General features: G+C 39.8%; 1 protein-coding gene across 2 annotated transcripts in view; it reads right to left on the bottom strand.

Annotated features, from left to right (window-relative positions):
* The window catches only part of ADGRL4 (adhesion G protein-coupled receptor L4), a 73,717-nt gene extending 57,744 nt beyond the window's left edge, over positions 1–15,973 (bottom strand). For both annotated transcript variants that reach the window (XM_066192574.1, XM_066192575.1), the window contains exons 1-2: positions 15,512–15,973; positions 13,886–14,035 (exon numbers count right to left, since the gene is read on the bottom strand). In XM_066192574.1, the coding sequence (XP_066048671.1) occupies positions 13,886–14,035; positions 15,512–15,632 (271 nt within the window). In that variant the 5' untranslated portion in view covers positions 15,633–15,973. The remainder of the gene's footprint in view (positions 1–13,885; positions 14,036–15,511) is intronic.
* Positions 15,974–24,899: the final 8,926 nt, after the last annotated feature.

The raw sequence follows: 24,899 nt of genomic DNA, 5'->3' as shown, positions 1-24,899 counted from the left end.
TTTTGTTTTTCTAAGTTATGGATGATGGAGCCCTGCTGTCCTGGAATGACTGAACACCTGCCTGCTCATGGGAGTGGTGAGTGAAAGGAATGAAAGCCTTCTTTTGCTTTTCTTGTGTGCATGACTCTTGCTGTACTTGTAAAACTGTCTTTTTTTCAGCCCACAAGTTTTCTTACTTTTACTTTTCTGATTCTCTCCCCTACCCCACTGGGGAAGGCAAAGCAGCAGCAGTGTGGGGCTGAGTTGCTGGCTGGAGTTAAAACATGACACACTGAAAACCTTAACATATCAGCTAAAAGAAAGTTTTCCATTAAAGATTATACCATTCCCTGCTTTCCTTCCTGACTGGTAAACACTTGTATGGGAAACTAGAGCAAAACCAGCAGTAGGAAAGAGTATGTAACACAAAAATCTCTTCAGGTTGTTTTAAGTCATGACAGAGGACAATTTCAGCAGAGGAATGAAAACCGTGCCTGGCTCCTAGTACAAATCCCAAATGTTTGAGGAGCTGATAAGAGATGATTTTAATCCACCTTTTGAATCACTGCTAGTGGCTTCTATTTTTTTCATGAGACTACTTAGGGAGCAAGGTTAAAAATTTCCAGGAGGAGTTTAGTTGTAGTATGATCCAAGTAAATATAAATTTTGGTTTTATGCAATGCAATTACTTGCATGACATAAAACACTAATGCATGGATGTTTTATTTTTTAAGCGAATGTTACAGCTAAAAATTCTTTAGAATGGCAAGGGGGAAAATACCTGGGCCTGAACCTCATTTGTTGAAAGCTTGTATAGTTACTTTAAATTTAGAGAATGCCTTTCAAATATGATAAAAAGTGCTTTTAATGGGTTCTCTTATGTTGCAATTTTTTCTCTTTTCTCAAGAATTTAACACATCTTTTCAGTGGAATATTTTCAGAGACTCTTCCTTCCTCCAAAGCTTCTACAGAAGTTAAATACAAATTTGCTTAGAAAAGTTATGTTGGGCTAGTTTCTGGCAGCAATCTGGCAGCATCTTTATATCTCCACAGCATTGTGATTATTTCACAAATTCACAACACTTTAATTCTGAACCCTACTATTTTCCATAGAGGCAATATCTTCAGTGCTAGTCTGAATGCTCTGAATGTTAAGTGTCTGGCTCTGGCTGGATTCCATACATTTTTTGTCCGTGAACACGTAGCACATGGCTTTTGATTACTACTTTTAAATTGATCTGTGTCTGCTATGAAAATATATTGCTTCATAAAAGTCTTTCAGGGTATCAGCTTCCAAATTAATGATTTTTCTCTCAAGCTCTGACTTTGAGAGCTTACAGTACAGAATTGTGCAGTCCAGCTACTTGAATCAAATTGAAATCCATCCATCTGCAATTCAGATCCAAATTCTTTCAGTGCTCTTGGCTCATCTCTAGGTAAAGAGCAGCTGTTGTCCTGTTAAAGTGACTGTAAATAATTCTAACTTCAAGCTTCAACAGTGAAATTCACCCTGCTTCACTGGGGACCACTTACTCCCCAGGATGTTCCTGGGTTTGGTCTTCAGCTGGTGGAAGCCGCGCACTGGTGCTGCAGTGGTGCTGCTTTACAGGCTCTGGCCCTGGCAGGGGCGGTGCCCAGCAGTGCCAGGAGGTGTGGCAGCCCTGCAGGGCACTGCGCCCTCTTGGGGGCACCACGGTGAGCCGGAAACCCTCACTTGGGATAATTTCACAGGGTGCTTGCACCTGTGCAACACAGGTGAGTAGAGGAAAAAAGCTAGGGTATTTTTCTCTGGCTGTTTTCTCCTTTTTTTCATGCCAAATAAGCCTGTGACCGTGTTTTTTAGGGGTTACATGTGTTCTGCAACACAAAGAGCACAGCACCAGAGAAAAGCTTGTTAACAGCAGACATTCAGTAAAGTGTTTAAAGGAAGAATTTTCCAGTAAAAAGAGATGGGTCCTAACCAAGAAAGAAGGTACTTGTTAAAGCAACTCGATCAGAATAGCAGATGAATCACAATGTGATATAGCACTATTTGAAAGGATGTTTTGAATGGAGCTGTCAGCAAGTATTTTAATAGCAAGTCTTCAATTTCTGCTTTATGGGGTTTTTAACCACCAAGAAGAAAACATAAGTAACAAGGAGGGATTTAGGATTTGTTTAGTGTTTGGCTGTTCAAAGAAAGAAAAGAGCCCTCCACATGCATTGCAGCTAATGAAAATTGCCATTATGGGGTTTTTTACTCCATTTGTGAATGCTAAAGACTGTAATAATGCAAAGTCCTCATGATTTTCTAAATCTCCTCCATAAGGAAGATATTATCTACTCATTTAATGACCCAATCCCTAATGGCAAGGAGCTGCTACCACCAGCAGCTCCAGCTTATTCACATAGTTCCTCTCTCTAATTAAAAGGTCTTTACAGTTAAAAAATAAAGAAATAAATCAATCTAAAATCCAAACTGCCATTAGATGATAGGAAAATAAAAGGCACTACAGGGACAGATTTTCAATTGCTTGACATCCACAACTGGGAGTATAACAACTCAGTCCTCCTTTAGGCACCTCAGATAGAGCCAGACAGTTCAAAAGTGCTCAATACATATTTCTTTGGAAAATCCATCCCTAACTGTGGCTTTGTGTCCTACAGCCATTGTGGCTAGCAAGACTCAATTGTAAGTCACCTACCTCCCTGTTGGGGAATGTCATCAGCATCACCCCTTCTGCAGGAAACTGTAATAAAATACCTGACTGTACTCTTCCCTGCCCTTACCACTGCTTGCTGCTGCAGGAACAGAGGCTGCAGATCTATTTTTACCACACTGCCAGTGAAGGCAGCAATAGCCCTGCTCTTGGATTTCCCTTGCAGCACTCAAAGCCAGATGTCCATATTGCAGCACAGACTCCTTACTAGCCTGAATATCAAGCTAAAAATGGAATGTTGCTGTCTGCATGACATTCCTTGAGGGTAATGTGCCATTGTCAGGTTGAAAGTTTCCTCTATGGTTATCAGTCTAAGGGCAAAACTTGAGCAATAATGCATTAGCAGTTTACAGATAATGAAAGCTGCACTAGCTTCTTCTAAGAACAGAGAATAAAGCCCAGAGGTCTTATAGCACAACCCTCTGCTCAAACAAGGAGCATTTGGTGGTATTAACATATTACCTGTTTATTCAATAGAAAACACAAAAAAAGTTCAGTCAACAGTTCTTTTTTCTTGAGTCTACAGCTGTGTAAATATTATCCCAGTCTCTCCTTTGACATCCACCTGAACCCCAGACCTTGTGTGTAAAGTGATAGAAATGGAGTTCAACACTTGTGTAACTCACTGCTGTGTCCTGACATACCTAGGACTGAATATTTGACTTCTGTGAGACCAGTGATGCCCTATGATGCATTCCTGAAGTGACCTCATTTTCTAAGGACAGCTTTCCTATGAGTTTCCTAGGTTTTGACCATAGAGCTGACTACGATGAAAGAGTTGTGGAATCACCACAGTAAGATTTGCATGACAACACTGAAAAATAAGCCAAGTTGTAGTTCTGCATCATTTACAACCACTGCCCTGCACAGTTTCCATTTTGATCCACTCAGATGAAAAGCTGTGTTAAGTTTTGGAAACTTCTCTTCATCTCTGCTTTTGAGTGACTTTTGTAGGTTATTTGCCTTTCCCATTTTCTCTGTGGTAGTTAAGGAGATGAAAGTCTTTCTGTATGCACTAGATATCCCTTACACAATGGGAGAGGAATATTGATATTTTTATATTGCACAGTGGGTCATATTTATGAATTGATGCATGCTTCATCATAGCTCTAAATAATGGAACATTTTGGATAGGAACAAAGGGCCTGAAACTGTCTGTGTACCTCCAGCTTCTTCTCCCTTCTGAACTCCTTACAGGCTGATTTTGGAAAGGGAGAGCTTCCTCAGGATCAATGTTGTCCTTGAAAATTATTTATTCAAGAGAAAAAATAAGGCAAGGCCTTCATTGTAATACAATTTTCCACCTACTTCTTTCCCATCACAAAAAGGAAAAATGCAGGACTCAGAGCTCCTGTTTAGGCCTGCAGAGCCTGGCTGAATTTCTTTTTCAGTCCATGCCAACATCCTGAAGTTTCTCTGGTGTTTCTTTAGGGCCTCTGATGTTACAGGGATCAGTGATGAGGAACTGGCATGTGAGGCAGAGATTATTGCTGCAGTACTGATGTTGCACTCCTGATGCAAACTGTGAGCCAAGGCTGTGTTAGCCTCAGCCCTTTTTTAGCTGTGGGGATGCCCAAAACCCACTATACCATTAGGAGGGCAGTGAAGATGACTGTACTCTGTCCCAGCTGGGGACTGATCATGAGAAGACAGGACAGTGCTTGTGGGAACAGACTCACATCTCATTTACACAGATGGGGCAGGAGAGAAGCAGGGGTCTCCTGGTGAAGGATGAATTCACCTTTTCTCTTAGTCTACCACTGGTAAAATTCTGGGGATGAAAACTGCAATACCTTAGGCTAATTCAACGTTTTTTAAAATTGAGATTCAGACACTTTGAAACAAATAAAAAGTAAATATATAAGCATGCGAGTCACCATCCAAGCTAATGTTCTCCCTCGCTGTAACTTATGTAGATTGCTGCCTATGTGCATAGCTTTCATTACGAACAAAATATAAAAGCCAGTGCATATCCTGAAGAACTATTTTTCTTTATTGCAACACCGTTACACGAAGCCTAGTAACATAAACAAAGATTAGATTTGGCTGTTTTGAACAAACAGCCATTTATAGTCAAGGCTTTTCAGGAGCTTTCATTTTCCTTTTTGAAAAACAAGATCCTGTGCCAACCTAGCAAATGTATAACATTAAATAATAAGCAAAATAATGGGACACCCTACCACACTGGTTTATAGACAACCTCAGAGTGTCACAGTTGTACATGCCCAAGCTAAGGCAGAAACCCAGTTAAATTAAGCAGACATATTCATTCAAAACCCCAGCAGCAGAGTCCCTTGGGACAGAGCTGCTGTTCCTTAATGCTGCAACCAGCCTTTAGAGAGGGAGGATACACAGGAGGAACCATCCAGGGGCAGAACACTCCATGCCATTGGAACAGCATGCAGCAGAGCACTGCCAGAGAACCTTCTCCCCATTTCCTGTCCTGGCAGAGTGCCAGAGAGCACAGGGCAGAGCTGTGTCAGCCCTAAAGGAGCAGCAGGTTTGTGGTGGGCAGATGGAAGGAGAACCCCCTGTCCCTGGGCTGTGCAGCCCTGCCCATCTTCTCCGGCCGAGGCACCGCAGCTGCTGAGGCTCTGGCCTATGGTACTCCTCGGATGTTAATTCCAACAGAATTCTCCATTTTAAAGTAATTGTGAATCTCCTGAATCCAGCCAGAAGTAATCACACAACAAGCTATCCCTTAGACAATGAGCAGAGATTATTCAGCTTCCTTGTACCCCAGTGGAACAGCAGCTTCCTTCCTGCCCCTGATTGGGGCTGTGATTAACTACGCAGTTCAAGGTGAAAGAAGAATGTGGTTCCAGGCATAGATGGCTTCCTTTAACCTCAGCAAAACACAGTGCCAGATATTTCAATTAGTGTGTACCAAGGTCACAAAATCAATTTCTTATCGCCGAAAAACACACATACTGTAAATTTCATTTTCAAGCCATAATCTCTAAATTAAATCTGTGTACCTAAAAAATATACAGTGCAAAATTGCAGTCCTTCAGCCCCCTCCTTCTCTTGCAGCCCAGCAGCATTTTCACAAACATCACCTGGCTTTGTGCTCTATATTTAGAGCACAATGTTTGGTTAGATTCTAATCTTCTTGGAGAATGTCATTATCTCTTTCTTTGGCAAATAGAGGTCCAAAGTGTCAATTACCTTCTTAAACTCTCTCATACACAAAGGGCTGAGCTGGGTTTGATATTCTGTCTGCCAACAGCTCAGTCGGCAATTTTTCACAGTCATACACAGAAAAATTGTGCACCAGCATATCATCCTAGATAAATTACACATTTCAAATGTGGTTGCATACAACTTCACCACTCCTGGACTGTATATTATGACAGAAGAAAATAAAAAGCAACAATTAAAAAAAAGGCAAAAAACATTCCAAAGAGAACACTTTTCTGCAATTGAACTCTATGAGCTCAATATAGAGTTACAGAGAAAAAAGTAAAATGAGTATAGGAGATTAGTGGGCTATTATAGATAAATCAGCGTAGCTCTGCAGAAATGACATAATCTCTTGTGTGTGTAATTTCTGATGATACATCCCTTGTTCTGTGGGTGACACTGACTTCATAGCCCCAAAGGCAGCTGCACAGTCTGATGGCTGCAGCAGCCATGGGAGAGTCTAGGTTGAGAAGTCTCAAGGAAGTGGAATGTATGGAAGCAATCTCTTTACAATAAATCCTGGTCTTTACTTAACAACAACAACAACAACAAAGCTAATTTTGACTATACAGTCATAGAATGAGTAAAACTGACAATTTTGAGATTGCCTTACTTTTTTTTCATAGAAAAGTCGGCTTTTGTTCACATGCCTACTTATACAGAGGTCCCTGTGTACATGGTTGTACCCTAAGACACATGTATGAGTATACATGTTCAGGAAACACTTTTCATCCTTTTACTTCAAACTCGCAAGTGAGAAGAACATATTGTTACTGTTGGACCTCCTGGGACTACTTCAGATGTTAGAGACACAGGAAGGGAATCATATCTCTGGTAAACACAAAGTAAGCAAACTCTGAAATAACAAGTTTATAGCTCCTTGAATGAATTTTCCCACATCCTCTAAACACGTAACATATTGATTCTTACTACCATAAAGCAGGATGAAAGGAGCATTTTCTCAAGAAAGGAAATTAGTGTTATTTGGCAAGGGTTAAAACACATTTTGAATTAAACAAGTAAGAAACCATCCAAGTGCAGATGATTAGCCTAAAAGTTTGGGTAAATTTTTGAGAGAGACAAATAACTCTTTTCTACCACATCATCTACACACATTTTAAAACTCTTTTTAGATGCAAACAGGACTAATTTAAAAGAGAATCTGGATATGATTAAAGATATAACAAGAGGAAGTTTTCTTTCTTTCTGGTTCTTTCAAAAATGCATTACTGTATTTTAGTCATGCTCAAAGTACCATTTCAAGAAAATATAAACAAAACACATGAAAAAAATAGAGGGGTCTTTTCCCTCCCCCCCCCCCTTTTTTTGGCTCAAAACTGTGAATGTAATTAGTCTATCTAAAAAGTCCCTAAAATGGACTTTGTCCAAGGCTTCTTAAAGTTAGGGTCAATCTTACAAATGGTTATTGTGGTCTATGTCTTTGGCCCAGGCGAACTGTGTTTTCTGGCAGTAGGAAGAAGAGCTAACTCTCTGAAAATCCTTTGTCTCTCTCATTTGAGTGGGAAATTGGAAGGGATTTCTTCGTTTCTGGATTTGACACTTTGGATGCATAAAATACTTAGAGTCAAAATTTTATGGACTCAGTCATTTCCAGAGGTAAGACAATTGGAATGAGACAGCCTCCACCTCACCTTATTCAGCAGGGTCGTGTTGTTACTCCAGACATCCTGCACTTCTTTCTCCCTGACTCATGTTCTCATGCATCACCAGGCACTGTTGTTACACATGCTCCCCTTTCAAATTCCTGAACTACTCTTAAAAAATTCAACTGAAACATAATTTGAATAGTAGCTATAAAATATAAATTCAAGGCTACAGAAGCTGTTTTGACTAATACTGTTAGCCGAGGGTATGGCTATTTTGAGGGACATAAATATAACTCCATCTTTTGTGGCTGGAAGGCAACCATACAACAGCTGGTTAGTCCCCAGCAGCCTACAGACATCACAGACATCAAGCCCTTCCCAAATTCACAGAAAAGTGTGACATCTTGCACATGAAAAGGCAAAAGACATACATAAAGCTGTAGGTCCCCAAATGACCAGGAACCTGCCATGTTAACATTAACATCAGCACTTTCCCAGGCAAGTGGACTGTTATGAACCAGAAAATCAAATCCTCCCAGTTAATTTGTCCAGATTTTTCATTTCCATGATCTGCCTGCAGGTTTAATCTGGAATATGAAATCAAGATACCTCAACTGGGTAACATCTCACAGCTCAGCAGTCAATCGCTGCACTTTGAGAAAAGTAAAAAAACATTCAGCTATATTATTACCAAAAAAGACACAAGGGAAGAAAAATTTCTGTCTCCCGGAGAGATCCCTGAAGCCATGGCCCCAGTTAAATATAACATCTAAATATGCAACAAACAGAATGGTGCCTCTCAACAAATCTTGGGATCACCCAAATGCCCAACACCTAAACCTGCAGTAGGAATTCTGAGTTCAAAGGTGACTCCTGCTCTTTCCCTGAAACCATGTAAAAGCTCCAGCAGAATATAAAGGCAAAGCAGTAGAGATCAGGAGACGCAGGAAGAGAACAGGAAAGGAAAAAAGGTGAGGAGCATGTCAAAAGGGCTGGGAATTAGTGATCTTCTTTGGCCCCCTGTATACCACATCCCAAGTTTTCCGAGTTGTCACACGCTGAGTTGAGCCCTGTTAGTGTTTGGCTAAGGCATATCTTTCCCCTGCTGTGCTGTGTTCGAGCAGCTGCAATTTGCCTTTTTATAGCTTGTGGTAACTGATAGCAGTGAAATGAATTTAGGAAGTGTGTGGATTGGATCTTCCATATCACTGATTTCAGACTATTTGGTAAACACAGAAGTGACATCCAGTGATGCATGCCTGCTGTTAAAAAAATAAAAAATAAAATTGTCCTTGGTAAATCAACATTTGAATTATATAGTTTTTTTATTGAAGAACAGTTTTGGATAGAATAAAATGATTATACACACTGGTTTTACTGGGTCCTTTTAATTTGAAAGCAGAAATTCCCTTTATAAAAACTATACTCAAACTATACACAATTTGGGTCCTGCAGAATGGCAACAGTGACACCAGTAAATCCAAAGAAATTCAGTGACTGCAATAGAAGTCAGTGGTGGAACTCAGCAACACGACGTTAGAACAAGGAACTGAGGTCTCACAGGAAAACTCCTTTTTATAGCTGGAAAAAGTCAAAGAGTTGATCTTTTGACCCTCCATAAAACAAGAAAATATGTTTGTGTTCAAATATTGTGCATGCTTTCAATTTGATTCAGCTGGATTTATACAAATTGCCTCGTGTTCTAACAGGGATTCTGTATTTTGATGCAAAATACAGAATTTGCATCATCAATACAATACTTTGCACTGATGTATTTTTTACCTGTGTAAAATGGAAAATCCTCCTACACTGCACTTCAGAAACAGAGTTACTGCCTTGCTCCAGTAGAAAGTTTCTCTGACAGCCTAAGTCCTTGCTCAGAATTTCTGGAAGAGCTGTAACTATTTTACAAGTAAAACTGATTAATCTTGCAGTATAATTTGCAAGTGACATTTACAAGGGAATAATGTGTAGGGATATCTGGGAGGAATATTGTGTTCAGGCTTTTCCTGCTTGCCTGCCTCCCCTCCTGGAACAAACAGCACTGCTTCATTTTCCTTCCGTATTTTACAAAGTTAAAGTAAACACTGTGATCACACTGTTTACTTTAATTTCCTGCAGTGTGCCAGCAAAGCAGCAAATTGGCAGTCAGCAATCAAGAAGCAGCCAGCATTTGAAACAGCAGAGCTGCTTAGGAAAGCATCTCTGATGCCAACTCATTTTCTCCTTTGTTTTAAAAATAAAATATTGGCTTCTATGAAGTTTAACTTCTACCCTTATCTTTTCTAAAGGATCTAAAATTTTGTTTGTTTCCTTTTATTTTCTCTTGGAAGAGGGCTGGAATTATGAACAACACCTAATTTACATGTTCAACTCTTCTTATATAAAGAAATACATTTACAACTGTGGCAAATATATTCTATTTATCTGTAAAAAATCCATGGCATTTTTGCATGAGAGGAAGTTAACTTGTCTATAAATCAGTTGTTTCTGGGTGTATCTTTATTGTTTATGCCAAGAGCTTCAGCCCATGTTACTTCAATTAGGTGTATGATATTGTGGAACTAAAGCCTTGTGCTTTACAAGCAGAATACACATCTGCCCTGGAAAAGTCCTAAAAAGCAAATGGATGTGCTATCAGAGGTCATTGTCTATTATTTACTACTACATAAAGCAAGGAATATAAATACAAAAGAAAAAAGTAAGGAGACTGGGATAGTATTTTGTACCTCAGAGGTGTAAACTTGACAAGGTGACTCATTTATGGCTTTCTGGAAGATACCGTACAGAGGGAATTTATTGATATGTAGGTTATAATTCCAATATATAAAAGAGGCCAGATACCACAATCAGTTATTCTCCCGACTATGTGCATTCCTGCATGTATTCTTGCTGAAGACAATGAGATTATGAAGAGGATTAGCTTTTAGTTAGAGTGGCCAAAGTATGCCTTCAGAAAGTCCAAAACATGACCTAATTTAAAGTAGTTGAAATCTTGTGGGAAAGATTGTAAGAGAATAATTATTTTAAAAGCCATGACTTTGACACCAGGAAATTAAATTCATATCTATGTGTCTTTATCTATACACAGCAAATCCAATAATCTTGAGCTCTCTGCAGTCACTTAGCCAGCTGGCAAAGGGTGCAAAGTCAAAACTAACAAACCCCATTCCTAAGGTATGTTTACATCAGTGATTCATGATTCATCAATAATGGTGCTAGGAAATAAATGTAAGAGGACATTATTGCCTTTTGCAGTACAGAAAACTCAAGGGAAAATATCTGTGTCACAGTGAAAAGACAGGACTAGCAAAGAAATAACTTTTACAGGTATTTAAGAGGTGTTAGAAGCAAGTGAAAGTAGAGAAACAAATGTAAACCTTTCACTGTAAGAATGTAGCTATAAATAAAAATGAAGAGTTTCTTAGCTATGAAAGCTTAAGAAGACTAACCTGAAAACTTAACATTTTCTGTTCAACATGTTTATAAGGAGGAAGAATTTGAATTGCTTGTTTCAAGATCAAATGTAAAAAGAATGACTTCTCTGGTTTAATTGTCTACCAGGATAAGTACAATGAAGAAGTTGGTCCTACATGATGCGAAATTACTAATGTTGACAGTAATTATGACTCTCACAACCTAGCTAAATAACTAAAAGGGCAAATATGGAAACACAATGTATTATATAGGCTCTTTTGAAAATGCCTGTATTAGCACATAATTGATGATCTCCTTTGAAGGTGACTGCACTATCATTTTAAAAGCCCAGGATTATTAACTGAATAAAAATGGGTAGCTATCTCTAGAACAGCAGATACACCTGCTGCTTTTGCCACACAGAACAGCAAGATCTCATACATCATTAAAAACTGAGGCTTTGCTTTACGTTTTCACAGCTTTAAACTATTTATGATAGGGTGTAGCCTACATTTCTAATCCCTTAAAGAACCTACCCAATTAAAATTCTGGTTACTTTTTTATGCTATTAGATGACTACTGCACAATATTAGTAATGCACTGTGCTTCATGCTGCCCTAGAGAAACAGTGTCTCTCTTTCAGGGCCAGCAGCCACACAGCTCTGATACAAGCTTTGCTGCTTTGCTGGAGGGTAAGTGACTTTGGTGGCTGTTGAGGTATTTTACCAGAGAAAATGTTGGTCTCCAGACATGAGACTTGCTTCAAACCATTGCCACTTGGCTGCAAAGCACCACAAATGCATCTAGTATCCTGTTTTCCTGGACTGACATTGGAAATTTTATTTTAAAGACTGAAAAAGACTATTTTAAGTTTTCAAACTTAATATAACTATTAAAAAACAGTGAATATACAAACAAGATCTGTGAATGCATATTTCACTGCACTGAATTTTCTTTAAGTGCTCAATAAATGTTTTTACAAAATTTGAATGTAGATTTCTCTAAGAAAATACAGATAAAAGAGAAAATAAGAAAAAGTATTGTATGAGAAAAAAAAAAGAGCATAGAAGGCAAGATAAATCTGTCCTTAAAAATTTGGATTCAGTAACAACATAATAGGTACATATATAATGGATGGCTTAAGAACATCAGTCATGGCAGTGAGAACAACAGGTATCTTTACTGCAAATTTAGTAGATGATTCATAATCACAGACTTTCTAGACAAATACAGACCGTGTAGTGGGTACCAGATGATACTAGGTAAGTAAATGCTAGTTTGATTTATTCCAAGCAGTATTGTTAAAATTAACTTGTTTTTCTTGTTTCTCTGCATTATTCACAAGTGTAGGCCCTTGACCCTGCAAACATCATGTGCACTTATTGTTCAAACCAGCTGACTTTCATGGCACTAAAACTGAACTAGTGCAAGAGCAAAACCAGTGTTGTGAAGGCCATGTCTTACTTTCTTTTGACCAGCTTGATAGAGAAATAATGATTAACCTATCACAGCAAGGTTAGCATTAAATTCAAGCAATAAATTTAGAAACTACATGATGCTTTGGTGCAAAGAAGAGACTGACAGAACAGAGTTTGCCCAGACTTTAGAAGGGAAGACAAAGGGCAAATAATAATGCTGCCTGAACTACCTAATGGGAGGTCATGAGGGCTTATGGAGGAGATGAAGCTAAACCCTTATTAGAAATGTACAGTGGTAAGTGCACACGGGAAGGAAAAGTTACAAGCTGCAACTGGAGAAATCTCAACCAGATATCAGAAAAAATGTTTTCACAATTGTGGTGGATAGACACTGAAACAAGGTCCCAGAGAGCTGCAGGTTTCATCCTTGGAGATTCTCAAGACTAAGCTGGTCAAAGCCATAAGCTACCTCCTCAAGTGGAATCTGCTCTGAATGGGGAGCTGGACCAGATGACCAACACAAGTCTTTTCCAAACTAAATTATTCTATGATTTTGTGATTCCTCTTTTTTTTTTTTTTTTTTATTTTTTTTTTTATTTTAGCCATCTATATTTCTCTTTAAACATTCCCACCTCATAAAAGGGTAGACATCTTCCTTAGAAAAAAGCATTCTAAATTTTCCTAAGCAAACATCCTTCCAAGCACAGCATGGCAAATAAGCTAAAAAAATCCAAAATCCCTGTGGGCTGTTTTCCTACACTAATACCAAACCAAAGGGTTACTGCTAAGTAGTAACAGCTAAATTTTCCAAGATGCTTGAAACAGGAAAACTCACCTGGTAGGTGTTTACTACTCATAACTACTTCTCAAGATACTGAAAACTGACAAGTTACGTGTGAATTTTAGCCTGTCTGCAGCTGGACAAAGCCATACCTACCAGTGAAAATAAGTATTAGAGCTATTCATACTGGAAGACAACTCAAATATGAAGGCATAAAAATATTTTAGCTTACTTTTCTTTAGATGAAAGACAGAGTCATCCTAAAGAAGATCCCTTAATAGGATTTCTGGCATATTTCTCTTGCAAGAAGCTGTGGTAGAAAAATCAACACTGGCATGTCTCTGTGGCATACACACCTCCTTGGTTTTCTAGAGCAGCCCAGGAGCAGTTATTTGCTGGTGATCAATCAGCTGCTGGGAAGAGTGGCCAAGTGCTGTGTGTGTGAGGCAGGGAGCTGAGGGCTGTACAGCAGCCACCCCCCCAGCCCTAACTTCAGAAATCCTGAGTCACAAGGGAAATTGCTGAAGGTAAATCAGCAAAAATTAGTCAGCAGCTCCCATGGAAAAGGAAAGCTGGAAAACAGATCATACCCAACTGAGATACACAGCAAGTTATATCAAAACACCAGGCTGAGCTTAATTTGTACAATTTCTCAGAAAATATTGAAGTTCTTGGCTTTAAAAACACGTTAGTGTGTGACTGTGTGGCAACATAAAGTTTATTCCTTGAGCTAGTGGGCTCTTGGGTAAGTTTTTCAAGTGAGCACATAACAAAAAAAATGTATAGGTAAAATATCTTTACCTTTACAGACTGTTATGCCATTTCCTGTGTATCCTTGGGAGCAATAGCAGCCTGTTGTCCCACCCTGAACTTCACACCTGGCATCTTTGTGGCATGTCATGTTGCAGCTTGGAGAAGTGCAGCCATAGTCCAGCAGACTGGAAGTCAGAACTGGAACAAAGGAAAATCAGACTTGTTTCATTATCTAAAAACTTTATTCTGAGCTCTAGAACAAGACCGAGGCCAAAGGTTTCCACAAAATGGGTGTATTCCAGTAAACAACATCACAGACTCAGCTGAACTGCAGGATAGGGCAAGGGCCACCAGCTACAGGGGCATTTTTGATAAAGCAGCAGACACCACAGATAGACAACTTGAATGTGTTCTCAACCAGTATAAAATTGGTAAGCAGCATAGAAGTTACTCAGTGATCTGGGGGAAACATTTGGATGGATTTCAAATCTCTCTATGAGTTTCCAGTAAAGCCCAGGCATTTATTTGCATTCTGAATTATGTATGGAGCATAATCCAAACTGCCCTACAGGTCCGATGGAAAAATACCAAAGAGGGTTCCCCTGATCAGACTTTTTACTCTTATAAGCACTCCCATACTTCTGTAGTTAACACATAGGCATGGTCTGGTAGATTAAGATGAAATGTCACATATTTACATCATTATGACAGCACGGTTTAAAAGTTATTTACGGTGTGGCAGATGATTTAAATTTAATCTCTTAAAATACCATAACTACTTTCCCATTGTATAAGTGCATATGGTTTTCAACACAAAGAAAAAAAGAATCTCTTTTTTTGAGAAAACTAACAGATGACTCTACTATCACACACACCATGTAACTGGTTAGATATAAGGCACTTAGCTCAGAAAGGAAAGTAAGTTTTTTAATTTGTATTTTAAAAATTGTTAGCAGGATGTAGTGAGAGTTGCAGAACACAAAGATCCTTCTGGGTGCTGTCTTCCCCTGCAGTTCTGCTTTTCCCTATCTAAATGTCATTCTGGATATTTGCTAGTCTAGTGTTACAGTTTCATTGCCTCATGAAATCTCACCGAGATGTTGTTTTCTTGACAAATTAAGATTTCAGGAAAAATTCAAAACACTAAAAATAACACGCAATTTTAAAATAATTATATATAATCCAAGTCAAGTTAGATATCAACAAATTTCACATTTTCTCTGTGTTTCTGAGAGAAGAGACTGTCTCCCACAGAGATTAAAACAGAAACCTGTGGGATTCTGTTGTCATTTTACTGTTTTCAGCATGTGAAATATAAAAATGATGGAGAGAGAGAAGGAAAAAACCCCAAAACAAATGCACAGAAACTCACAATGTTTCTGTTTTGTTTTTTTGGTTTTTTTTTTTTTTTTTTTCCCCTTTTTTTTTTTTTTTCTTTTTTTTTCAGTACAAAAGCTACCATGAGATAAAGACAGGCATTTTGGGGTTTGGTTGTGGGATGATACTAACCATGCAATTACCAAATCCAGCAGCAGCACTGATCAAAACTACAGGGACTTCCAGTCCGGTGTATCCAGCAGCTTTCAACCATCCCCAATATAATAATTTCTCCTTGTCAGATCCCACTCCCTTCTCACCTGCCACACACTCCCCAGAGACAGAGATTTCACCTACCTAGGAATGGAAGCAGTTTCATTGGTGATGCTTTTGCTGTGCAGTGCCTGGTGCAGAGCCCCCGTGTCAGAGGAAAAACTCCCTGCTTTAAAATATATGACCATGTGCAAAATATGCACATATGACTTTCAGGAAAGCGATGTCCTGGTACAGACACAGCCCTGACACTGCCCTTTGTCCCAAGCCTCACGCTTCCAAGAGTTCCTGAGGCTCTCAGGCAGGACCGGAAGGGTCAGGAGGGGCTGAGGACCTGGTCTTCTGGCAAGTAGGAAAGCAATGAGAAAGCAAAAGGGAAACAAGAGGCTGTGTCTTGCAGAGGATATCAGAGAGGATTCCAGGGTGAGGAGGTTAGAGGAGCATGAAGCTGTTTGGGGCAGTGGCTGGGGCAGAGGGAGGGTGAAGCTGGAAGGGGTGGCTGCAGCCTGCTGGCAGTACTGGAGCAGCAGGTGGAGCAGATGAGGGAGGGTGAGGAAGAGCTGGAGGAGAGTAGTAGCTTGCTCAGTGTTTACGAGCTCAGAGGTAATGGTCTACATGCTTCCTTCCACCTTTTCCTGCTGACATGAGTATGCGTGAGCCCTGAGACTCTTTTTTGTTTGGAATCAATCTTGGCTAACTGCTGTTGTTCTTACTGCTTTCTTCAGTTTTAAGATGGGTCTTTACTGCAGTCAAGCAATGTTGCTTTAAGGGTAATGTGATGTAAGGGAAGTACCGGAAATCACTGAACGCCACTTTGTGAGGAAAACAAAGCCATAGGCAGGGAGGAAAGAGGCAGGAAACTCAGGAGCTGAAGGAGACCAAATTTCTATGAGTTCATGGGTTGTGTAATGGAACATGTTCAATACAGCATTTGGCATGTCTTTGTGTTTAATGTGAGAGCAGTTCTATTCTCATCGTAGCATCCTGAAGAGACTTCAGCATGTACTTATACCATGCAGTGATATGGCAATATTTTCTCTTATCTCGCCAGGGGCGGTGTGCCTACAGTCATTTCCCAGCTTTCTAGAGATGATGACTCTCATGTTGAAGCACTGTAAAAGTGAAGCAATGTTGTGTGCCTGTCCTTAGAGATGCAGGCTGAGGGATGTGCTCAAACAGCCATGCTGCAGGGAGAGTGGAGAATCTCTCTAAGGTAAATAAAACAAACAAGGCTGTGGGATGTCACTGTGACAAAATATATCATGTCTGACCTGCAAGTTTTGAGGCTGGGACTTTGGTAGGTACCTGGTGGGAAAGCATCAGTCTGCTCTTGGGAATTGTCTCTAGATCTGGCAACATTTCTTTTTAATCTTTTTAGCAACTATTTCCTCACCACCATTTTCCAGCCTCATGATCACTGCTGGCTGGAATTCAGTGGGTAAAACTCTGCTCAGGCCAGGGAGGTGTGAGGAGTGTAGAAATAGCAAGTAGGTGTCTGGTTGGCACAAAGTACTTCTGGAGCACCTTGGCAAACAGAGAGGAAGCTGCGGGAACGGGATGTTAATTTCTGATGAACTGCAGAATAGTGAACAAAGGGTCCAGGTGTAGGAAGACTTTTTTCCTCCTGTTTGACTTTGTGATGGGGGGAGGACTTAAAGGGTAAGGGAGGAAGGGACTAGGAATTTGTTTGTTTTGTTAAGTTTTCCCGTAATCTAATGCATGGAGACACAGAGGAACAGAAAATCAGATGACCCCAGGACAGCTTTGATCTGCACGTCCTGTCCCTTGTGCTGGCATGTGCTGTAAGTGCAGCTGGTCTGTACTAACTTACAGATCCTGCTGCTAAACTTCAGTGGAATAATCGGGGCTGAAAACCTATAGTGCAGAAAATATATGCTATTGTTCTGTGTCTTATTACTCCCCAAATTCAAGTTAAAAGATTTTAACAGTAGGAAAGAGAGCAAGAAGTTACAACCTAAAATTCAGGTCTTAAGAGCTGGAAACATGTTTTCACAAGTCAGAAATGTACATTTCAATTTTGTCTGGACACCAGCATTCTACAAAGGGTGTCCAGATAAACTGGTTGGAAAGCAATTTCAAAACCCCAGTGATAGTAAATTTCGAGTAAAAAAATTTAATTCCTTTTCTGATTCAAGGTCTAAGGATAGAGGAGAAATTCTGGATGACTCAGAAAAAACCCATAATCTTACTGTTGAGAGACAAACACCTCCTTTTCTTTTTGCTAAAAAAGAACATGATAACACCCTTTTCACTAGTCAAGAATTCAAATTTACAAGGGGGACTATGCCAATCACATCAGGGTATTTTCCATCTGGAACAGTGCTTCTGACCTCCTTGCTGCCCTCACAGGTATCGTGGCTGGCATCGAACGCGGTGCACAGGTCTAATTGGCAAGTGGTTTACACTGTGGCTGGCAATGGGGGAGCAGGGAGCACATAAAGAAGAAAGATGAGGAAGAACAGAGCAAGGACAGGAGAAGGTAGGCTAGGTCAAGAGCAACTTGGTGATAAAAGGAGCTTCGATCAGATTTAGAAGGCAATAGGGAGACAGTGAAGAAGAGGGATTTAGGAATATCTTAATGAGATCTCAATACTGGGAGCAGTGGATTACTTTTGCATTACACTCCTTTAAAAACTGGCTAATGTGAGTGTCATTTAGAGGCTGAAGACAGCAAGGTCGCAATAGGAATGGATGTGGAGAAGGATGGACTTGACAAAGATTTTATGGGGAGAATGAAGAGGAAAGAAGAGATTTCTGAGACATTTTGGAGATTAAACCAGGAGGATTTACTGATAGTATCTATTGGCATACAGGGACAGGAGTTAACAAGTGAAGATGAGCAAGTGAACACATGAAAAAGAGACATTTTAAAATTTGTGCTGTCAAAAATTTCAAAAAATGCTGAGAAAAAAATATTGAGGTGTCACAAAACTGAAGTATTGATGGGTGCCTGTCATTTTAGGCAGGGAGGAGGGACATGCAGAAACATGCATATTCCTGAAAGACTGGAGAATATGTCTAAGCTAAATAAAATGGGTGCAAGGGTGTGGAATGTCAGTACTGCAGAATCCATCATTAAGAAACATTAAAAATAAATGGTTTGTGGAAATATTTCAGAAGTCAGTCTTTCCATTCTTGTCCATGGATAGCAGAGCCCCAGTTCTATACTTAACTGTGTTGCTCATTTTATAATGGGCTCATTTATCTTTGCAAGACTGACTTTGGAAGGCATAAGTAAATGAATATACACAGGTTAACATGCTTGACTTCAAACCACACATATCTGATTACTGATCACTGTGATTACAAGATCTTACATGTGACTGTAGAATTCTCAAGCTGGTTTTTTTTCTGGTGAAGTGTTAGGAAGACATCAGCCTGCTTTTATAAATTATTGAGTATTTTCCAAGCTTTGTATCATGAAAAAATCTATTTATTCACAGTGGTTTTAAAGGTAATTGGGATGATGATTGTGCAGACAACGCTGTGAAAATAACATGCACAGCTGATGGCTTTCTAGAGCTCAATCTTACATAGCTTTCAAAAGATAAATATAGATAAATATAGAGCACTCCTTTCATTCCAGAAACTGCTTACAGTGCCAACAAAGGAGCAAAAACTGAACACAGCTAGTATTAGGTGTGTTTTTTTAAATAAGCAGAAGAATGATCTACTGTAGGAAAGATGGTGTGATCAAATCTGGACTACAACTGAATATATAAGAAAGAATCTCACCAAATTTGCAGTTTGCCATGAGTTGCAGACCCCACTTTCAGACCACAACAGGTCATCCTCAAATGAGATGGTGAGAGGGTGTATCAGATTGAGGGATCCTGAATGCCCTGGGTAGGGTTTATAAATCTTCAGCCTCCTTGGTGTTGTGTTTGGTGTATTTTCAGCACGGATGTATTTTCAGATGCCAGTATCTAACCCATCACAATGTGCTCCAGTATAATTCACCCTGTGTGTGCAGAGCGGCCAAAGGCATGTGCATGCAACACACACACACGTCTCTATCACATAAGTACATGCATGTATCAGTTACTCAATTAGGATAATAAATTTTTAATGCCAATATTAAAATTATGATAATTATGATAATGATGTTTCCTTCCAGTCTTTGCTTTTTTTTTTTGACAAATGTCTGTTGAGTCACCAAGTTTTGTGCCAAAAAGAAAATACGATGTAAAACAGACAGAGGATGGACAAATGCATTGGCTAAAGCTTTTTCTCTGATGATTGCTGTGGTTTTTTAATATCAAATTAATTTATTGGTTTCAAATCAAGTCCTATCACTTCAAAAATTTAGATGGTCTTCATAATATTTCAGAAATGAGTCGTTTATCCTTGTCACTAGGACAATGATAGTGTTTTTTTCTTCTAGTCATTGAAATCTGGATGCAATTGAAAATGTATGTAAATGTCAGATCACAATAATGAATTTCCATTATTGGTTAAAAATTATTTTCAAATAAAAAAAATCCATGGAAAGTATTTTTCAAACACAGGCCACTCAATCATAGAGCAGCCTATCTCAGAGGGCTCTAGCTCAAAAGTAGTGTCAGCATCTGTTTTATAACTGTTTCACCTCACCTTCCTGTCTGAGTGCTTTACAAATCCTTATCATTTTATGTGCAAACATCATATTCCATCTGAGCATACAGGGTTGAATAGATCTCTTGGGATGATGTAACTCTAGGCAATTCTGAAGCAATAAACACAAAAGCTCACATAAACATATGCATGCACACATCCTCCTAAATCTGCGTAGCTATGTCCATCTGAAGGAAATGGCACATTTCAGTGCTCAGAGCCAGTTCCTTTCTTCTCTTTGTTTTACCTCGGATGAAGTCATGAAATAAGGGAATTTAAAGTGAATGCAATGTTTCTGAAAGCCAGATTAACTGCCCTGAAATTGGGCTCTGTTTCTGCATCTGCTGTAGTACAGCGGAGATGTACAGATTGAGTATAAAGTTCCCCACAGCTAAAAGGGATAAAGTAATTCAGTTTCCATGTCTGTTTGTGTTCTCCTGGTCATGCTACAGTGAAATTGTAACAATAGTCACATTTCTGCAGGAGAAATAGAGTGAACTCCATGAATAATTACACCAATGAAATGCCAGACTACCAGTTTCTTTTAACACCCTCATTTTATACCAGAGCATCAGAAGCGAAGGGCTCTTACAGTGCAGGGATAACATCTGAAACACCAGACAACCAGACTGAGTCCTACAGGCCCACAATTACATCTTTGTGTTTTTCACATGGGAGAAGAGTTCTGACACTTCTTATTTGCCTACCACAGAGCCCTAGACTGGCAGTCCCTGTCCTGACCTGTCCAGGGTTTACCCTCTCAATGCTACAGTCAATCTTCCAGCAGAGAAATGTCCCACAAAAGCCACCTTGAATTTTTTGTCCTCAGGCAACGCTCTGAAAACTGGTTAAATTATGACATAGGTTTGGGGTCTTATCAATTAACTTCAATGTCTGTTGAAGACTGACTTGATCCCAAGCAAGGATATCAGGATTTGGTCCTGCGTTCCCAGGAACGTTTATGTTCCATGGGGTTGTATCTTGCAGGAATGCAGGTCAAAGGGGGCAGAGGAGGAGGTGTGACCAGGTGACGTGGCCACAGGAATGGACAGAGCTGTGGCCAGAATGAGGTATACACAGTACTGGAAAAGAAGATTCTCTTTTCCATCCTCTCAGTCCCTCACAATTACAGATGTCCTGGATAACACTCATAAAAGTTCTGGCACTCTGCTGCTGCCGTGCTCTGCCTCACTCCAGCCAAGGCCAGAGCCCTCTTCCCCCAGTCCTCCTTCCCTCCTTACCACCTTTCCTCTTCATCCTTTCTCCCAGTGACTCCTCAAGAATTTGTTCATTTCCTATCTGAGAACTCCTTCAGAAGGAAAAATACTTGAGGACCATGACAGGAAACAAAATAATACTCAGAAAAGGAAAATAATGGATGATCATTTAAGACTGAGAGTGGAAAGTTCATTGGATGAACTGCCAAGAGTGCTTTAAGTCAAACCCAAAAATCTGCATTACAAACAACAATCATATAATCACTGACTTCTTGCATTATCCCTTCCCAGGAAGAAAGTACTCTGTGGTGCTTGGGCCAATAAAACAATTGTTCTGTAATATTCCTTCTCTGTGATATCATCTCCTTCTTTGAAGGTTTAGGGAACATGAGAATTTGCTGGGAAGTTGTAATGTTTGGAGAAAAGTTGGCTGTAGCACACAGAGTGTAAGTGAAGCTTCTCCGTTCAATGACAGCACGGATAATGCTTTGGGAGAGAGCACGGGCAGGAGGGACAGGTTCTCAGGCAGCCCTGCTATTATCCAATTGCTTTTCTATCTCCCCAGTCACTTGGTGAAGCATGTTCTTCATGTGGACTGACCCCAGAAGGGCTTTTTCTTTGGAGCCCAAAGCAGAGAGCTCGTAGCAGCTACAGAAAAGTTCAGACTTTTTTGTTTGTGCCAGTGACTTAGAGCCATGTTCTCCCTCCCTCATGCTACAGGGCCATGTTTCTTTGGTGTTGGGGCACGAAGGGCTGAGTGCTGGCAGGTTCTGTTGGAGCAGTTAAAAATGAAACCTGAAGTATGCTGAAATGGTTAGCATCGTATGCAAGCCTATAAACTCATTGCTAAAACTCTCTGTCTGTTCTCTCTTGCTAGACATTGCATTCTGGCATGTCTAGAAGATACTCAGAGTTTCTTCCCCTCACAGAGTTGCATATTTTGTACGCTGCTGGTGCTCTTGATGCTCTCTTGACTTTGAAAGTAAACTTGCAAGTTTAACTTGCATCCTTCAGACCCCTTTTCATATGTACCTGCCATTTCACCTGGAGTTGTTTGACTCTGGGCTTTCCTAGTTGCCTTTTAGCTAAAATTGATGTAATTTTATCCCCAATAAGAGAAATTAATTATAAATAAATAAATCTAGTGATTATCATTTCCCAGCTTGTACTCCTTCTTAAAGGTCTAGGGGTCAGTATTTCTATCTTTCATTAGCCCTGCTCATGGCTGGAGTAGGAGTGAAGAGATATTTCGGCTCTAGATTTACCCTCCCCCCTGGATTACAGCACTTTTCCTTCCTCTCTGCAGCTGGATGGTACATCCATCCTAACCCAGAGGTTAGAGCTAATTCACACCCCATCAATACGCACAAGTAGTTTAAATGATTTCCTACAGTGTTCATTATCTTGTACCTGTCTGCTGTGAACTTCATCTGGTATCTTGTTTGTCAGTCACTCAGGTTTTATTAGCTCCTCCTGAAATTCCTTACTTTGCTCCTTGGTTTATATTAACTTAAATAATTGTGTATTGTCAGCAAATTTCAGCACCTTGTTATTCATTCCATTTCCCATATCATTAAATATGAGTGGTGAGCAAATAGTGGAGGAAATTATTCATGAATATTCATTTGAAGTTAAAAGCAAATTCCATTTTCACAGCATTCGTGACTAGCCCTTGTTCACTTTCTGCAAACAACAGAGTGCTAAAGATTTACTGGTGTAAATGCATACAGAAGATTCACATTTTATTCCCATATACAAATAATCCCTCCAAAAATTTCTACCTGCATGTTTCTAGACAAAATTCACATTTCAGGAGTAGAGGAGATGACTCTAGAAAGTGGACACAATCCCAGAAGCTAAGAGTATATTTGAAAGACTCATTTTTCTCATGCAGAGAAATCTGACACAAGACAAGTGAGGAGAGAACTGCATTTCTGACACATCCAATTCAGCATCTGCACCGGCGTTCACCCAACACCAAGCAAAGACCTGCAGCCTCCTGCTGCCATCTGCATGGGCTCCTGACCATATTTCCAGCCATTTTGGCTTGTGGGTTGGCTATTCCATGCATCCCGGCATTCTGGTCCAGTCTGGTAGGGCATTGCAGACTCCATGCCAGCGTTGGTCCTGCCTGGCCATGGTCAGCTGAGCCACTGGCAGCTGCTGGCCATGGGCCCTGCTCTGCCCTGCAGCTGCACACCCAGACAAAGCTGTGGGCAGCCCACTGCATCTCGTGGGTCCTGGCCACCTTTGCCAGGTGACAAGAAGCAAGAGCTTCCCTTACCCGTACAGCAGAGGTTGCACTGCTTACACCAAGCACAGCTCCTTTTAAAACATTACCCTGTGCATTGCTGAAACAACATAATGAGATGTGCCATAAATTAAGACCATAAAAGAGTGAGCTATTTTTATAATAGCAGTTAGGAACCCATCCAGTCTGTTAGAAATTCTGTTATGAGTTGCACAGCAGCGCTAACCTAGATCAAGGTTATCTTTGGGATCCATGTAGATGCTGAAAAGAGAGAAAGAGAAGCAAGGCTCGTGAATGAGGCAGGCAATCTGCAATACTGTGACACGGTGCATGAGAAATATCTTTGTAGCCAAGTGATTAAATTGATTTGTCTTCCAAACTCCAGGAAGAGGTTGAATGGAGGTAGCTGGTGAGCAGTTTAATTCTATTACCCCCATACTTTATTTCTTATTTTTTAAAATGGCATCTATACTTTGTTAAGTGTGCATATAAGGAAAAGAACCCCTTCAGCTGCTTCAGTAAATTCAAATTTATCCTCCACATTCAGCTCTGCTTGAACACAGTGTCACACACACAAATAAACACACTCATAGTGGACAATTTGGCCTTTTGGGTGATTAGCCTAAATTGTTTTAAGATCTGCTCCATGCATTAGTATAATGACAAAACCAGGATGGAATGGTTTGCAGTACTTAAAAAGCAGCAAGAAATATGTGCCTGCCTCAGTCATATGTCGTTCTCTATGTGAACACCCAGGTGTGGCAGGCATTTCCTGAATAAACTGCCTGCAAGCTAAATTTAGTGGAGATTTTGCTCATGCATAGCTATAGAACTTGTTCTTTAAAAGAACTGGCATACAATAGGCCAATTCATGAGCTGCTTTCACTAGTACACTGAAATCTTCACTTACTAAATCAGATGTTTTCAGATTAAATATTTAAAATATTTTCAAAACACACTGCTGCTGAATATATGTAGCCCAGTCAGTGCTGATTACACCATATGATACAGCTTTTTTCATAAGACTGCAGGAAAGGAGACGTGCAGATAGTCATATGCAACTTCCTTCACAGAAATGCCTGTATTTAAAGTGGAAAAAGAAAGGAAATTAAAATGGGATTCCATTGTTTAGATGAGAAAGTGCAAAGGTTCATGACTAAATTAATGTAATTCTGACTCTGACCTTTAGACAAAGCATTTAAGGGCCTTCCAATAATGACATCACATTTACTTGGTGCCTATGCCTTAGTTTGCAGTTTAATTACCTAAAGAATAAACCAACTATAGACTTATAGTATATGCATTATATAGCAGATCTGTAATAACCCTCACACTCATCACAGTTGCTTTAATTAATTTAAGTGCTAGACTTCAGCACACCAAGCCCTTC

This window comes from Chamaea fasciata, unplaced genomic scaffold, assembly GCF_029207755.1.
Source record: "Chamaea fasciata isolate MVZ Bird 193981 ecotype frontalis unplaced genomic scaffold, bChaFas1.0.hap1 SCAF_10, whole genome shotgun sequence".
Classification (NCBI taxonomy): domain Eukaryota; kingdom Metazoa; phylum Chordata; class Aves; order Passeriformes; family Sylviidae; genus Chamaea; species Chamaea fasciata.
Note: the sequence above shows the minus strand (reverse complement) of the source record. Positions and strands in the feature narration are given on the sequence as shown.